Source organism: Zalophus californianus, chromosome 16 (assembly GCF_009762305.2).
Source record: "Zalophus californianus isolate mZalCal1 chromosome 16, mZalCal1.pri.v2, whole genome shotgun sequence".
Classification (NCBI taxonomy): domain Eukaryota; kingdom Metazoa; phylum Chordata; class Mammalia; order Carnivora; family Otariidae; genus Zalophus; species Zalophus californianus.
The window spans coordinates 59,392,199-59,409,202 of NC_045610.1; the positions used below are offsets into that span (position 1 = coordinate 59,392,199).

Sequence of the window (17,004 nt, forward strand, 5' to 3'; positions counted from 1 at the left end):
ACACCCTGGCTCGGTGAGGGTCAGCTGTTGGCGTGTCACTGGGGCAGAGCCCTCCCTCGTTTCATTCCGAGGCTTATCAGCTGGTGGCACGGCCTGTTTTAATGGCTTTAAAAGCTTTGCCCTCCACGGCCCAGCTGTGCATGGTCACTCGGGCGAGTATTATGCTAATGTGGATGTGAGCAAAACAGGGCCAGAGGGAACAGACGGAGCCAGGCACAGAGACGCCTCTGTCCCCCACCCCCAGGTGGGCGGCTCACATCTTGAAAGCCCCTGGCCGGGGCTGTCTTCCCAACAGAGCGGGGAGGCCTGGGCACGTGCATCCCATCTGGGCCCATCCCCCGGAACCCCAGGCAGCACCAGGGGCAACCCGCCCACTCCCCTGCCCCTACCCCCACGCCCCGCCCCGCCCAGGCCCAAACCCCATTCTTACGCCTTCTTCTGTTGGAGCTGAGTCACGATGGGCAGAAGCCGCAGGTTCCTGTTTCCCAGGCTAAGCCAGGCCCCAACCTGCAAAGCCACATCTAGGAAATGCCACCCAGTGGGCCACGCACAACGGAGGGCTCTGCCCTCGGGAGCGGGTCTGTTTCCAGTGGTTCCTCCTGAACCCACCCTTCTCCACCCCCAGCACCAGCAGACTTTTTATAGCCGCGTCCCTCCGGGCTCAAACGTCTTCCTCAGCCGCCCACTGCCCTCGTCTATAATAGGACACCCCTCTGCAACCTGGTGTCAGCCAGCGGCTGTCTCCGTTACCCCAGCTGCTCCCATCCTGCTGTTCCGCCAGTCCACAAGAGTCCCTTGAACCCAAACCTGCCCAGGGGTGTCCCCACCTCTGGACAGACAAGTCTCTTCTGCCCCGAATGCCATCTACCCCTCCCTGCCAGGAAAACTTCTACGCATCCTTCAAGACCCAGGTAAAATCGCCCTTTCCTTGCTCTGGGAGATCCTGTCTTCCTGTGGCACTTGGCACATTCCACATGTCATCCATCCCGTTGTAAACACCTGTACGCCTGTGTGCTCAGGGGGCTTCTACCCGGCAGAGGCTACGTTCTGACCACAGTCAGTGCCCGCTAGGTCCTTGCCAGATGGAACTGGGCTGTCCTTCAGGCATCCGGGCAGCCCAGCTGAGTCCATCTGCGGTCTCTCTCACTACCTGCCTCATCTATGCCCTATCGCGCCCCCACACGGGGAAGTGTTGATGCAAATCCCGGAACGTCCCAGATTAACGCCCCAGGCGTCACTGGGCGTCAGCAAGGTCGCTGGCTGGTGGTATCAAAGGAACCAGCAACGCCCAAGGGAGACAGCAGTTGTCGGAGGAGCGCCGCTGCTGGATTTCCCTAGGGTACGCCCAATCCTGCATGCTTTTCCAAACTGCTCTTCAGAGGCCCGCTACCCCACACGATGCTTAACCCAGAACAGGTCCTCAATAAACAGCCCGGTAGCAAGGAGAAAACCGGTCAACACTCCTCTCGGTGAACAGGTTCCATTCTGTTCCGCGCATTTTTGTCCTAGAAGAGCCCCTAAGGCTCCTAGGCAGTCCGAATCCGTACTCAGGAGGGGCAGCGCTGGGCTAGTCCCTGCTCTAGCCCCCTCCCCACCATGTAGTGCCAAGGACATTCCCTGACCTCGCAGAGCAACCCCCACCAGCCCCTGCACTCCTCCGGGCTGCCGTGAGGAGTAGGGGACGCGGGGCCTGGCACACAATGCACGTCTAGCTCAAGACGACGGAAAGGCACACTTTCCTTTTTTAAATTATCGGAAAGGGACTGGTTGCATCCAGGGTCCAGGGCAGGCTTGCGGGTTGAGACTAGAATGTGAACTGGCTCCTAGGCTGCCCGCGGCTTGCAGGGAAGTGGAGGGCAGGGGCCAGGAGGAACCCCAGCTGGGCTTGTCCATGCAAAACAAGAGCTCACAATTCTTCGGGGTCTCTGAATTTGGGGTGGGAACCTCCTCCCCACTCTGCAAAATGAGGTATAATGTGAAGGAAAGAAAGGGAATCAAGAGAGGGAAAGAAAGAGCAGCTTTATGGCAATCTTCCGAAAGCATCAACACCGTCCGGACATGAAGGAGAGATGCTGGGCCTTCATCTGTCCACGGAGATGCCCTGGACCCGCTCAGGGCAGCAGGGGCTGTGTGGGCTCAGCACTCTAGGCGGGGAAGGGCACAAGCAAAACTTCAGCAAATAAATTTAACAAAGCCGGAGGATCCCGTAGGCAAGCTGAGGGCAGGAGCTCTGGGGGAAACAGGCAGAGGGGCCCCACAGGGACGGAGGGCTGGGGCGGCCTCTCGGTGGACCTCAGCCAGCTCTGGCTGCAGACATTCTGACCCTCAACCTTCTGCCCCCAGCATGAGGCCAGGGTGGGGATTTCTTAGCAGCCAGACTTGGAGCTCGGGGTTGAATTGCCTTTCAAGTGATCCTAAAAGCGTGGGCCTCCTTCTGCTGCCCACGGGAGAAAGGGGCAAGGAGAGGGAGGGTCTTCGAAAAACAGAGATAGCCTTCAAGGAGCATCCAACTCAGGCAAGAAGTCAAACAATGGACAGGGGAACAGAGAAGCACACTGTTTCCAACCCAAGCAGCAGACAGGGAGGAGGCCAAGAGCTCTCCAGAAAGGCATTTCCAACACCCCAGGAGACAGGCATCACCAAAGCTCTGGGGTGGAGGCCACTCTAAGTAAAGGATGGGCCCCGCTCAGTCCCAGGCCATTTAAAGGCCAGGACTGGGGAAAAACAAAGAGACCCAAAGAGTCTGAGAGGAAATTAAAATCCAGGCATGGACATATGTTTGCTGAACACCTACTATGTGCTGGGCCGGGTGTCTGGCCCTGGGGTGGGCGACCAACCCACATCCTGTCCACCCCCCCGGGGCAGTGAGCAGCTCTGCTCCACGGGCCTGCCCTTGGCTGTAGGAGCCAGAGGCAGCAGCGGGAGCAAGAGGCTTTATAAAGATCCTCGTTTTAACTGCTTTATGCTCAAAAAGGATGGCCTCTCCCTGAGCTGCGCAGATTTTGTTTTTTCTTCTTTCCCTTAGGCCGTTAACACAACATCTGGGTTTGAGATCAAGGCTGATACACTGGCTGATGGATTCGCCGCCAGATGTTGGCTACTGGGACGCACAGCCGTCAACTTAATTCAAAGCACACGCAACCGCAGAGCCCCTGCCCCCACCCCTTGGGCCGCGGACACCACATGATGTCACTTCCCCCTGCTAGCAGCCTGCAAAAACAATCCCCAGTACACCCAGCCAGATTTGGGATGGAAAAGAGCTGGGTGGGTGGAGAGTCAAGGTCGGGGACGATGATCCAAGGAACACAAGCTATGTTCAGACTATGAGAGTGGACGCCCACCCAGGGAAGACCCAGGGAGGCCAGACTGTCCCACTGCTGCCCGGGGCAGGGGGTGGGGTGGGGTGAGAAGAGCAGGGGGCTTTCGGGAAACCTAGGGTGTCCTCAGTACGCAACATGGCCTGGCCCGGCCTGGGCTGGCCTGGCCTGGGACCGGGGCGGCACGCTTGACCAGCCCAGGCAGAGATTCAGATCATCTCGCCTGCACCCCACCGACATCTTGTGAGTCCTACTGTGTCCGTGGACATTCCTGGGGAAGCAACGGAGAAGAGCAAGCCATCCCCACAATCTGTGGGGAGCCAGACCCAGAGAGAGAACTGCCTCTAAGGAGTTCATTTATTTCACACCCACTGACTTGTCTTTACTATTCTGCCGTGAGCCTGGCTGCTCTCCGGAGGAATCCCATCTGCTACGTATATGAATTTATCTTAATAGGACACTTCCCAATGGGGCACCGCTTCCCAACTGGGCACCGGCTCCCAATTCCAGAGCCAGGTAAAGCTGTGGATATTAAAACATGACTTTGAGACCTTCATGGCCTTGTTTCATTGCACTCAGCTCACGCTAAGTCCCTAGGCCCCCGTACCAGCTGAGGCTGAGCTTCTGGCTTCGGGAAAAATCACGCATTTGCCCAGGAGAGACGTGGGAATCTCGGGGGTTCGGAAAAAAACACTCGTCTAAGTACACCAAGGTCAAAATCCAGCCCCGGATCATCTGAGCCTCACCAGTGCACTGACTCAGAGTGGCAGGGCTGGCTCAATGTCAGCAGAGGCCACGTCCCCTCTCAGCCCAGCCCATGGACTGCAGCCGCCAGCGAGAACCCGGGAGGGTCGCCCAGGGAGACCGCTGCCCGCAGGGATGGCACTGCTCTGCTCTTCCGTTCTGCTCTCAGCCCTGGGGTCCCTCCGCTAGGGGCATGTTCCCAGTGCCACTCATGTAGGAGGGAGAGATGGGGCCCTCAGCTTGCCAGTACATCTGCCAAAGACCCTCCTGTCCTGTCCCCAGTCGAGAGGGGGTCACCCTGCACGGTAACCGGAATGCAGTTGAGCCAAGCCCACGGCACGCAGCGGTGTGCCATCATGGGGGTGAGCGTGAGGAAGGGCATCTCTTAGGTGGAAACGGAGCCACTGCATTGCCCGGGCTGCACACGCCCTCCGTGGGTCCCTCGGTCCACTTCCTCGTCTCCACGCGGAATTACACGCCAACCCCTTCAGAGGAAACCCAGCTGCCCCTTACTCCAGGTGGGCTCCACTCCGCTGGGGGGCTTGGGGACAGGGGCAGGGTTCCCCGCTTTCGTCTATGCTCTCCAGAGAAGGGGGCACCCTGAATCTGGACATTTACACCCTCCGATCACAGAGCGACCAACATCCCCCCTAATACCTGTAACAACATCCTGCGGCTGCCGCCTGGGAGTTTCTTATCCCTTTTGGGTGGACAGGTGACACTGTATGGCTGGTCGACCTGGCTGAGGCCCCTCTCAGTTTTGATGAGCTGGTCCAAAGTCTGGCTGAGGGCAGCCCTGGGGCGCCCCCATCCCACCCAGACACTAGCCCTCGGGGCCAGACTTGGGGAAAGCCAGGGGGTGCCCCACAGCCCCCATCTACACCCAGACACACCCAGCAGTTAACAGCTGCAGCTTTGCCCTATAAAAGCTGTAACAAAAGGAGCACATTTTCAGGGCCCTGCCCCCCATTACCGTGGGATCCCCAACAGCACCTCAGGGGGCTTTGGGGGGCATAGTAAGGATGGTTTTGAACCTCCCCAATGGGCCTGCATTTGCTCCGCGAGCAGGGTAGGTGACCTCCCCAGCAGGAGGGCAGGGAACGGGGCAGACAGGGATTGAGGAAGAGAAGCAGGCTCACGTGGACTGCAGGCCCGCTCGGACCCCCTGGGTCTCCAGGCCACGCCCCTCCCCACAGAACCGCACGTCGAAACGGGGTGCGGTCCAACAGCCTGGGAGATGTCACAAGGAATGCGTAGCATCAGCGCTGGCTCAGCACCCAGACGTCCCTGGGAGCATCCAGCCCCACCTGCCCCTCCGGCCTCACTGTCTGGCCACGCTGCGCCTTTGCAGGTGCCCCAAGGTGGACACCGGGGCGGCGGGGGCGGGGCTTTCCCCAGACACCTGGGCCCGCCAACCTTCCCTGGTGTCAGGGCCTGGCCGCTTTCAGTCAGCAGGGGAGCCGACTTCTTCCAATTCACTTCTTTTAGGAACTGAGAAGGGGGGGGGGGCGCTCATTTTATAATTAAAACCTTTCTGTGGTGGTAGAAGGCAACCAGGGGCTCCCTCTGTCTGAGCAGCTGCCCCGACAGACCAGAAGCCACTTTCGGGTCCCTGCAAGCCTCCTCATCCCGGGGAGCCGACGGATGTCCCCAGCTCTGGGGCAGGGCTGCGCCTGTCCAGGGTGAGGGCGAGGTTGGCCGGCATGACTCAGGCCAGGGCTGGAAAGGCCTGTACTCACCACCACTCGGAGCAGTTGTGTCTGTGGGGGCTGAGGATGGGGCAGGAAGGGTGACCGGGTGCACGAGACAGGACAGCACACAGCATGTGGCCCCAGCCCTGGGCCTTTGGAGATTCTAGCACCTTCCCATGAGCTGCTGTCCACTGGATGCCCGGTCTCCATGGAGACCAGCGTTCCCACCTCCACTTCCTGTCCGTTGGCTCAGGCCCCCTTGGGAGCACGAGGGAAACATCTCTTAAGAGCTCATCAGCTGTGCAGAGAAAAGCTGGGGCACTCGCTGCTCGGCCGCCCGCCCCAGCCCCCCAGGACCCTGGCAGGCCCCCGACTCACGCCCCGCCACCCTTCCTTCCCCCTGTGAGCCCAGCGGGAGCTCATGCCAGAGGCCTTGGTCACGGTTCCCGAAGCCTTGGGCTCAGGCCCTTCCCATTCACGTGCTGCTGAATCACTTGAAAAAAATGCATCCCGATCCTGGGAGGATTTGCTGAGAACAGTGCGGCTTTGTGGAAGGAACTGCTGGTCTGCACTTTCTCCGCCAAGACCCCGAGGAGCAGCCAAGCTCGGCCCTGCAAACCCCAAGCCTGGAGCCCGCAGCGGGAGCAGCAGCTGGATGGGGCAGGGCAGGAGGCAGAGGGAGCCCAGAGAGGCGCGGGCGGAACGTCCAGCCACCCGCCCCCCGCCGGCGCCCTGCAATCCCTGCCCATCCGCCGGCTGGGGAAGGGGCACGGAGAGGTCGGGTGGCCCTGTCCTCTCTGGGCTGCCCCGCTTGCAGGGGTGAAAGCAGGAGGGCCGGGCCCATGGCTCAGGCCTGTGAGCACAGACAGGGCAGCAGCTCCGGCCCTCGTGTAGGACTGAGGCATGCAGCCTGTGGGCTGACCTCTCTCAGGCAGACCCAGGGATGTAAAAGGCTGGGATCCCAGGGCCTACACTTCAGCTTCCGACGTGGGGAGAACCCGGGAGGCACGTGTGCCCTCTCCTCCTACGCCCTGGAGCTCAGCCGATCAAACAAGGCCGCCTCCTGGAGCCGGAAGCGGAGAGAGATGTGCCGTCAAGCCGGCACCCCTCTCCAGCCTGCGGCCCAGCCTGGACTGTTCCCGGAACTGTAGAGGCAGCCCACGTGTCCACGTCAACCCCCCATCACGTTACAGAGGAGGGGGTGGGGGCAGGAGACTGGAAGAACCACTGCAGGCCCGAGAGGGGGCCCTGTGCCCCAATTTTTAAAAATCTTCGTTCTCCCGTTATTGTACATTTCTCGAGGGTCTGGATATTGTCACACCCCCTATGACCACGCACCTGGCTGGGTGGCGGAGGGGACAGGTGTGAGGACCCTCGCACCAAACCGCAAAGGTTCTAGTAAATTCAGAATGAGACGGAAACAGGGAAGCCTTCCCCCAAATGTGTGAGCAGAAGCATGAAGCCCATGGAAAGTTCTAGAAGATGCAGTGTTTGGAGAGGGAGGACCCACAGGGGAGGACCCGAGAAGTGCTCCAGGAGGACAAAGGTGCACACAGCCAGCATATCAGGAACCCTCACGGCCGCCCGGCCGTGCTCCGTGGGAACCTGCCAGGAGCCCCCCACTCTTCCAGGTGGCGCTGTCCCAGGTCCCCGGGCACCACTGTCCAGGTGTGTCAGAGCGATCCGCAGGGAGCAAAGGTAGGGTCCGCCAGGACCCCAGCCTGCTCTCTGGGTACCACGGAGATGGAAGATACCCATGGCCTCTTCAGAGGGAACCAGGGGCGGGCTGGAGGGCAGTTTCATTTTCAGCACCGCGGCCCCCAGCCTTCTGCAGCCCAGGTGGGAAAGGGCGCGGTGTTTCATCCTGCTGCCGGGGGGACGTGTAGGTGTGACCGTCGGGCACCGATGACTCACCCTCCACCTCATCTCGCTGTCCATCTCCTACATCTACTTTTAGCTCAAGTGTGGCCGAGAAGGGGCGCTTCCTCACCTAGGACACTCGGGCCACAAATACTACCTTGGAAAGGAGAAACAAAAATAACCCCCTCAAAGGCAGGCTCATCCATTCATCGGACTGTGGCTTCCAGGCAGTCAGTGTTCGGGTCCCATCATGGTCATGGCTTTAACCCGGTGATCCCATGGCACCTTCTGGGACCAAGGTGATGCTTCACCAGCATGCAGGAACCCTGGGTGATCCCATACCCTGCAACGCTGAGCGACCCCAGGCCAGCCTCCCCTCAGGTAATCCTCATTTGGTTTGGGAGTCACAGAGCTCTCCCGGCCCCAGGGCCTCGTTCTCACTCATGCTGAGCTTAGATCAGACTGTCAAGCTGGCTTTGCAGCCCTCTCCCGTGACGTTCCAGCAGCAGAGGACAGAATGGAAACGGGCTGGGAGCAAACATTTTCTCTACCTAACGTGGAAAAGCTGGACAGACGATGGGGCTCAAGATGCTTTCAATGAGATAATTACGTGAGACCGCAAAAGCTTCCTCACCCCAGCTACCGGGGATTGGAAAAGCACCCAAAAAACTCAGAGGGTGTTGTTACTGCCCTGTCCGAGTGGCACGTGTGGGGGTTCCATGAGCTTGATGCGCCTCAGGGAAGCCCAGCTCAGGTATCTCACGGGACTGGGTCACCCCATATCTCCCTGCGCGCCCCGCAGGGAGAAATGGAGGGACAAACCCCAAGTTGAGCAGGCATGTAGCTAAGGAGGAACAGAACAGGGAAGGAGCACACGGGTAGAAGCTGGTTTTGAGCAAATATTTTAGATCTTGGGTTCGGAGGGTGGGCTCACAATTGTTCACTATGTTATCCAGGAAATAGACACTAAAGGAGAGAAGGCCATTCATGGACTGATGATACAAATGCATCATGACTGAAAACGGATGATCCAACTGAGTGCGTCTGAGGTCCTGGGGAGGGAGAGAGGGAGGGAGGGAGGTAGCCACATCCTTCATACACCGGTCCAGGGGTTGCCCAACTGTGGCTTGAGGTCCGCACGCAGACACCCCCCTATTTTTGTAAATAAAGTCTTACCAGAACCTGGCCCCGCCCATTCACTCACGTGTTGTCTATGGCTGCGTTCGAGGCGCAGTGGCAGGGGTGGCTCGTGGCCACGGGGACTGGTGGGCTGGCAAAGGTGGATGGTTTACTATCTGGCCCTCTACAGAAGAAGTGCGTCCATCCACCCCTGCTCCAGACTCTTAAGTATTATCTGCAACTGGCAGGCGAACCCCCTCCCGCCCAGCTGCCAGGTCAGGGGTGCAGCCGGGGGTGGGACACTGACCAGTCAGCCAGGCGCCCCCGCCACTCCAGCCCCAGGAGGAGGCACCCGGCAGGCCACGTTGCTGGGGACCCCTCCCCTTTCTTGTCTGGGGCCCTGTCTTCTCTTTCGTCTCTCCCTCCTGCTTCTCCTCTGCCTGTCTCTTCCTCTGTCTCACTTCCCAACGTTAGAGTGACAAGAATATCCTAAGCCAGGTCCCATGAAATGAGCTTGGTTTTGTTGGCTTGAAAGACGAAAGAGGTTTGAGCGCAATGTCCCCATTCATGTCCCAGCCAATCGCTAAGGAACAAATGATGTATCTTTTGAAACCGTGCCGGCTTGACCTTGGATGCCCCTGAAAGTGCAGCATTTACGTGGCCAAAACATCTGGACTCCCTCCTTCACCTGAATCTCCGGCTGTGCTCGTGGCCCGTGCGGGCACAGCCTCAGCCCCAGGACCCACCTGGGCGCCCTGCCAGCCAGGTTCCCGTGGTTGTGCCAGGGAGCCTTCCCAGACGGGACTTGGTGCGAAGGCAGGCCCGGGGAAGGAGGACGCACCCCACAGGCCGTCGGGGGGACAGGTGGCGCGCCGGGGTCTGAGCAGGGGACACGCACACAGACTCGCAGAGGCTCGGGTACCATTTCCGGCATCACGCTCGCTATCAGTGATGTATTTATCGTGGGTGGGACTCTCGCTCTTATCATATCCTCTGAAACTCTTGCAAGTGTTTCCTGGCTTCTTCAAGAAATTGCTTGTGCAACTTGTTTTGCTCTTCAGTTTGCTGCTGAAGGTCACGGATCATCTGACTGTGCTTGTCATCATCCATGAAGCTGGGGGCCCAGAGGGAAGTGGTGCCGTGCTCACATGCCCCTTCCTTCTCCTGGTCTAGGGAGGAGTAAGACTTCAGGCGAGCCAGGCACGCCCTTCTCTGTTCTCTCTGCTCTTCCAGCCCGGCCTGGGAGTGGGCTTCCCAGCTCAGCCCCGGGGGGCCCGTCCGGTGCCACAGCTCCAGCTGCCCACCCAGTCCCTGCCACAACCCCCCCAGGGGCCCTCCACCAGCGGGTCCGGTCTGGCTGCTGCTTGTCCAGAGCCCGTGCCGCCAAGGAGCCGGTTCTCTTCACCAATAAATACTCTTGCCTTGGGAGACAATGGTTCACTCTTGGTCTTACATGGGAACGTGGCCAACCGGAGATATTTCTGGTTCTTGAGCTTGTTCAGGAACTCCTTCAAGCTGGTCTGGGGCTCGGTCTGGTGGGCGTCTGCCTGCACTGGGCACGTGGGCCCCCCGCCAGGCTGCACGTCCGCCTCTGCACCCACCGCTGTCTTGTCCCTCTGGGGCTCACCTCTACACTCCTGCACCTCGGAGAGGCCGAGCTCTTCCCTGGCGCTCCAATCCACCCCGGGCCCTGCTGCAAGGTGCAAGTTCAGGTGTGTCTTCAGCTCTCTGTGTTAAACAGCTCCTGGAAGGCAAACTCAAGCTCCCTCTGCCACCTGCTCTTGTCCCTGCGCCGGCACGGAGACGCCTGGGGCGCGCTCCTCCCCCTCACCCCGGGGGTCCAGCCAATGGGCCACAGCTCTTCTAGGTCTGCTTTTCCCTTGGGACTCTGATCCGGATAGTTGTGGTCCGGGCCTTAACCAGGAGGAGCCGCCCCCTTTCCCGGCTGCCTCCGCCCATCCCGGGCTCCTTCTCTCCCCTCTTTCTCCCAACGCTCGAGCTCCCCTGCAGCAGCCAAGAACTCTTCTATGTGCACCCCTCTGCCCTCCCGGGGCTCAGCGGGATGGCGGCCACCACGGGTCTTCATCGAAGGCGCTCGCTTGCCCTTATTCTTCTCACGGGGGCAGAGGGGGTGACGGGTCCGGCCAGCAGCTCTGGGAGCCCCCTGCTTCTCCACGCCCACCGCTTTCCTCTGGGACTTGGTGCGCCAAGGCTGCCGTCCGACTAGCTCTTCTCTGCGACTCTTCTCTTCCCTGACGGCTGCTCTGTGCTTCTCCCTGGCCCTCTGCGGCCAGGCTGCTCCTTGCTGGGCCGGCCCCTCCGAGTCAGGCAGGGGCTCCCTGGCCTGTCCTGCCCCCGCACCTGACAGATGTGTTCAATGCGGCCGCTCCAGGCCCCGGACTTGCTGGCTGGGGGCCTCCTGCCACCCAGCCTCCAGCTCCTCGGCCAGGCGCTGCGGGCTCTTCCGCGGCGGAAGGTCTTGTCGTCTCTGCAGGGCGCGGGCTCCTTTCTTGCGGACTTGCAGTAACCCGTGCTTCTCCCTCAAACGCGAGGCCTCGTGGTTGGGGCTGGGACTCAGCTGAGCGGCTCGGTCTGCATTTCTTTTCATGTCGGTGACCTGGGCAGACACGGCTTCAGAGCGAAGGTGGTGGGAACCAAGAGTGGGGAGTCACGGCGCCGGCGGGTGGAGGGGCCACACTTGCCACAGCTGTCTCGTGCCGGGTCCACAAGCCCAGGACACACTCTGCTGCCCGGAGCGTTCTGAGAAGAGCAAGCCCCTGGAGACAAGGCACACGCAGCTCTGAATGCAGGACGAGCTCTAAAACGCGTCCCTCTGGGTCACTTTTGCCAAGACCTGCCCGCAAGGGTCCGGACTTGGTTCCCAGTTTGTCTTGCGCACCTTTAATGAGACCCTGTGTGGCAGCTGTTTTCAGCGGGGTGTGGTTTTTGCTCTCCAGGGGACATGTGGCAACGTCTGGGGACATTTTTTGTTGTCATAACTGTGGGGAGGGGCAGCATCGAGTGCAGGCAGGCCAGGGACACTGCCCGACATCCTGCGTTGGCCAAGAGATCCCCACAATGAACAGTGGCTCAGCCCCCGTGTCAACAGTGCCAAGGCAGAGACCCCCACCCTAGGCAGGGGTGGAAGGGTGCAAGTGTCTGGGCTCTGCAGGGGGAGCTGCTCACAAATGGGAGGAAGAAAAGGTGGTGAAGGAGCCTGTCAGGCTGGGTGTGTGTGCAAGCGCGTGTGCACGTGTGCAGGTGTGTGTGCGTGCACGCGTGCGTGGTACTAGAATCCATTGCAAACCAATCAGAGGGGGCTTAAGCTTCTGTTTTCAGGATTCGCAGTTCTTCTCTCGTGGGGTTATCGGAAGGGAACACATTGGCATCCGGAAGGGACCGGTGCCCTGCAGGCCCTCCTAGAAAAGGAGGGGAATTTACACCAAAAAAGTGTGGACTCACACTGTGTCTACCAGCAGCTGATGTCAAAACCAGCCAGACCGGTGGGCTAAAGGAGCCCCTTCCCGGACAGCTGCAGGCTGTGCCGAGAGCCCCTCCACCACCCCTCTCGGCTTTCAGGGAGCAAGGCCGGCCCAGAGGCATGGCTGGAGTTGGAAAACAATACTGCATCCACAGAACATCAGTTACGTGTATCTGCCCATCTTTCTTACAATAACCCTGTGAGGTAAGGGGCTACCAGGACCCCTGGTTCACAGCTGGGGAAACTGAGGCAGGGACCGATGAAGAAATTTAACCCAGATCACACAGCTGGCATGTGGTCCACATTTGACCGGCCAAGGCTGCTCGCACAGCCGCCGGCTTTTGGTTAATGTGATCATCTGGTGAGACACTTGGAATAGCGGTTAGCATTCCATCCAGCCACTCTGCCAACCACCACGATGAGCAAGAAGAGGGGGAGAGAGAGAGCTGGGGAGCTGAACGTGAGTGGCGGGGATTCGCAGAGGTGCCGTGGGAATTCGACGGGGGAAGGAACAGTTCGGGTGTTTTCTCAACAGATCGTGCTGGGACAGTTGGATAGCCACATGCAAAATCATACACCACCCATAAAAACGAACTCAAAATGGAGCACAGACCTTAACGGAAGGTCTAAAGCTACAGCTTCAGCGGGAGACATAAGGGTATCTTCGTGACCTTGAGTTGGGCAAAGATCTCTCGGATACGATCCCCAAAGCACAACCAACCAAAGAGACTGGCTAAGAAGGCGTTATTGATCCTAAACACCTTGGCATGCCAAGAGACATCATTCATCGGTAAGAACAAAAGGCACAGAGTGGCAGGAAGTACCTGCAAATCACATACACAACACAAGGCTTGAATCCAGATTATATAAACCACTCAAGATGTAATAAGACAAATAATCCAAGTTTTAAACGGGAAAAAAAAATAGACACTTGACTAAAGAGGAGGCACGCGGCTCATAAAGCGTGAGATTTTAGCACCGGCTTTCATGGGGAGGGGGGTGCACGCGGAAGCTACGAGGGACCGTTTGCGCCCACCGGGATGGCAGTAACGAAACAGACGGACCGTAACACGTGTCGGTGAGCACGCGGAGCAGCCAGAATCCTCCCACGCTGCTGGCGGAATGCGACACGGTGCAGCCGTTTTGGAAAACAGTTTGGCCGATTTTGAAAAGGTAGACGCAGATTTACCATATGTCCCAGCAACCGCATGCCTCAGCGCACGCCCAAGAGAAAGGAAGAGCACGTGCCCAGACCAAAGCCGTGGAAACACAGAGGGACTGTGTGGCCTGTGGCCCATCCTCACGGGCAGGCTCAGAGCCTGCGGGTGGGCTGGCCTGCGCTCGGTGGGTGGTTACGCGGCTGATCTGTGGCGGTTGGTTGGGACAGATCCCCCCGCCCTCCAAGTGTTGGCATCTGTTGTGAGGACGCTGTAGGTGCTAGTGGGGCCCCAGACCCCCCAGAACGATGTCCGTGGTGGCAGAGTCAGGATGACACGCGGTGGACATCACACACCCCCAGGGAGCCTGGGGAGTCCATCCACCTTGCACGTACCCTATTCTCGGAACGCACAACGTGATCTGAGGGCTCATCTGTGCCCATGGGACTATATGCGATTTCACGGACATTTAACCTAACGCGGTAACGTGCACGAAGAAAACGGAGCTTGCTGTGTGGACTGGACATTGATCACCATGTAGACCTCACTGATGGTAGACCCGCGTGGCACAGGCCATCCCTCTCGCCTGGTCGCACCGCGGCAGGTGAGCTCTAGCCCTATCCCCGTGTTCTGACGCAGAAACTGAGACTCAGAGAGGTGAAGTAACTTGCCTAAGGCCACACAGCTCATCAGCAGTACAGGAAGGGTTCAAATCCGAGCAGGCAGACCCCTGATCTGAGTCACCCACCCTGCAGCTGAGGGAGGTCAGAGCTGGGAGCTAGGACTCTGTCCTGGGGTGAACTTATCACCTGACCTCCCACTCTCGCGAGAGGCGCTTAGCCTCTGTGCTACGGGATGGGCCTTAGTGTTTTCCTTGTGTTTTTACTGGAGTTCCATCAAATGAACCACCCTCCCCGTTCCCATTCAAGTACTTTCCTTAAACACTGAAAGGCAAAAAGCCAGCATAGTGCCTCCTGAATCTTGTTAAGAGTCGTATTTTGATCCAGCAGGTCTGGGGTGAGGCCGACCTTCTGACTTGTAAGGAGCTCTCAGGGGATGCGATACTCGGGTCCGGGGACCACACTTTGAGTAAGGTGGTCCTAGCAAACGGCTCTACCCAGTATCCGTGTCTCCCATCTGCCTCCTCCCAGCCTCTTACCCCACCTGAGCCCCTTCTCCAAGACTCCTAATCAGGCTCTCTGCCTCCCCGCTGCCCCGAGCCTGACCCCAACACCTCCACACCCGGCTACAGCCCCCACTCACTCAGCCAGGGGTATCTTCACTGGTGCCCCACTGCCCATGCCAGCAGGTGTCCCGGCACCGTCCACAGGCCGCCTGCAGCACGGTCCGCTGAGCTGCCAGTTAAAATGCAGATTCCTGGGGCGCCTGGGTGCCTCAGTCATTAAGCATCTTCCTTCGGCTCAGGTCACCATGATCCCAGGGTCCTGGGATCGAGCCCCACATCGGGCTCCCTGCTCAGCGGGGAGCTGCTTCTCCCTCTCCCACTCCCCCTGCTTGTGTTCCCTCTCTCGCTGTGTCTCTCTCTGTCAAATAAATAAAATCTTAAAAAAAAAAAAAAAAAGGCAGAATCCTGGGCCCTGCGTCTGCAGGGAGGTGCCCAGACCCTGGTCAGTTCACCAGCTCCCAAGGGCAATTCCCAACAAGGTCAACAATCCCTGGCCTGTGGGCCCGAGAACATGCCGGCAGCTCCTGATCCAGCTCCCCTACCCAGCTGGGCTCCTTGACCCCCCCACCCCCGCCCCACCCAGGTCCAGGGCCAGAGTTGTGCTCATGTGAGTTCTTCTTCCTCAACCCTACCCACATTTCCCCAGGCTAGGTCCGGTCCCTCCTTCCTCCAAGGACGTCCCCCGACCTCTGCAGCAATGAGAGAAATGCTCCTGCCTTTCTCCAAAGGCCTACAGACTGGGCGCCTGGGTGACACGGTCTAGCACTTCTTCTTTGAAACATATATAAAAATAGACACAAAAAAGCCCCCATCAGCTAAAGCTTACTGTTTCATGTGTGAAGTTAATCATTTCTGTCTTCTGAGAGTCCACAGATCAAGTCTGACCTTTTTTGGAACACTCCAGATCATCTTTTGGACTAAAACATAAGGAATTCCTTTAGGGCTTTTAAAATGCACAGGACCAAAAAAATAAAGGAAGAAAAAAAATATATGTAGGACAGAGTGCCTCTACAGGAAATGACCCCAGAATATAATCTGGGTTCTACAGGTTGACTCTTTATAGCTTCCTTTGTCCTCCTGCCTGGCTGTGAGACACAAACACAGGGACAGCACCCTAGCCTCCTTTTTTCCAGTGGCCTGGCACCCACACGGGGAGCGGCTAAAACTGTGTCTGGAGAATCAAGAGAGTCTGTGGCCCGGGGCACGGACGGCTCTTCTGCGAGTCAAGCCCAGGAGTGTGTGACTCTAAAAGTACCAAGTCTAGCTGCAGACAGCCAGCACCCAAGTACCCGCAGGGACACAGAGCTGTGCTGTTGGAAGGTACACCGCCAGCTCAGAAGATGTTTTTAAGATTTTATTTACTTATTTAGAGCAAGCGAGACAGCGGGGGGGGGGGGCAGAGGGAGAGGAAGGGAGAGAGAATCCCAAGCAGACTCCCCACTGAGCGTGGAGCCCGACGCAGGGCTCGATCTCATGACCCTGAGATCATGACCTGAGCCGAAATCAAGAGTCAGATGCTTCACGGACTGAGCCACCCAGGCGCCCTTGCAGCTCAGAAGATTTTTTTTTTTTTAAGATTTTATTTATTTATTTGACACAGAGAGAGACACAGCGAGAGAGGGAACGCAAGCAGGGGGAGTGGGAGAGGGAGAAGCAGGCCTCCCACGGAGCAGGCAGCCAGATGCGGGGCTCGATCCCAGGACCCCGGGACCACGACCCAAGCCGAAGGCAGATGCCCAACGACTGAGCCACCCAGGTGCCCCCAGCTCAGAAGATTTTTAACGGGCTTGAATACCTGGCCAAATCTAACAAGGCACCATGTACTGGGAAGACATTTACAACTCGCACGTGGGCCCCCCAAATCCAACTGCACAAGTGCAGAGTGGGAGCAGGGCAGCAGAGATGTGTGGCCACCCACAGAGGCGGTGTGATCTTTCCCCGTGGGGACAGAGGAGCCTAGAACAAGCAGGGCAATAGCCCAGCCCGGCGACACCCGGGTCAGACCCGAGCTGGGCGTTCCAGGCCCTGGCGAGCTGAGCTGGAGCCCACGTGTACGCAGCTGACAGACGTGTGTCTAAACAACCTTAAAGAGGTAGCTCACAGTGTCTACTTCGACAATGTCGATGGAAAGTTTCATAATCAAAGTGTAACTATTGAAACGCTTATGAATTCACCTAATTAAGAAAGAGACGATAAATGAGAACTGTGCAACTTCACTAAATAAGGAGAAAACCTAAATAGTGGAGAGACTGGACTTCCCAGAAAGAATTCAGAAAAACTCTATAGTGAGTGTTCAACGAGGCAGGGAGAGGCCGTTGCCTGAGTTCAGGAGGAGAATGAAAAACCTGTCCGAGGAAGAAAAGTCCTAAGGAACCAAGAATGTTTGGAGTGGAGCTCTCAGGTGATAGAAGAGTCTAGAACAGCACAGTGTGGTGGTTAAGAGTATTAG

General features: G+C 58.4%; 2 protein-coding genes across 2 annotated transcripts in view; both read right to left on the bottom strand.

Moving 5' to 3' along the window:
• The window catches only part of TIMP2 (TIMP metallopeptidase inhibitor 2), a 43,815-nt gene that overhangs the window by 14,160 nt on the left and 12,651 nt on the right, over positions 1–17,004 (bottom strand). The window lies entirely within an intron of this gene.
• Positions 9,706–11,879, bottom strand: CEP295NL (CEP295 N-terminal like). The gene is given in 3 exon segments (XM_027626258.1): positions 9,706–10,047; positions 10,050–10,463; positions 10,466–11,879. Coding segments are annotated over 3 exon segments (1,620 nt in total). The 5' UTR covers positions 11,340–11,879; the 3' UTR covers positions 9,706–9,715.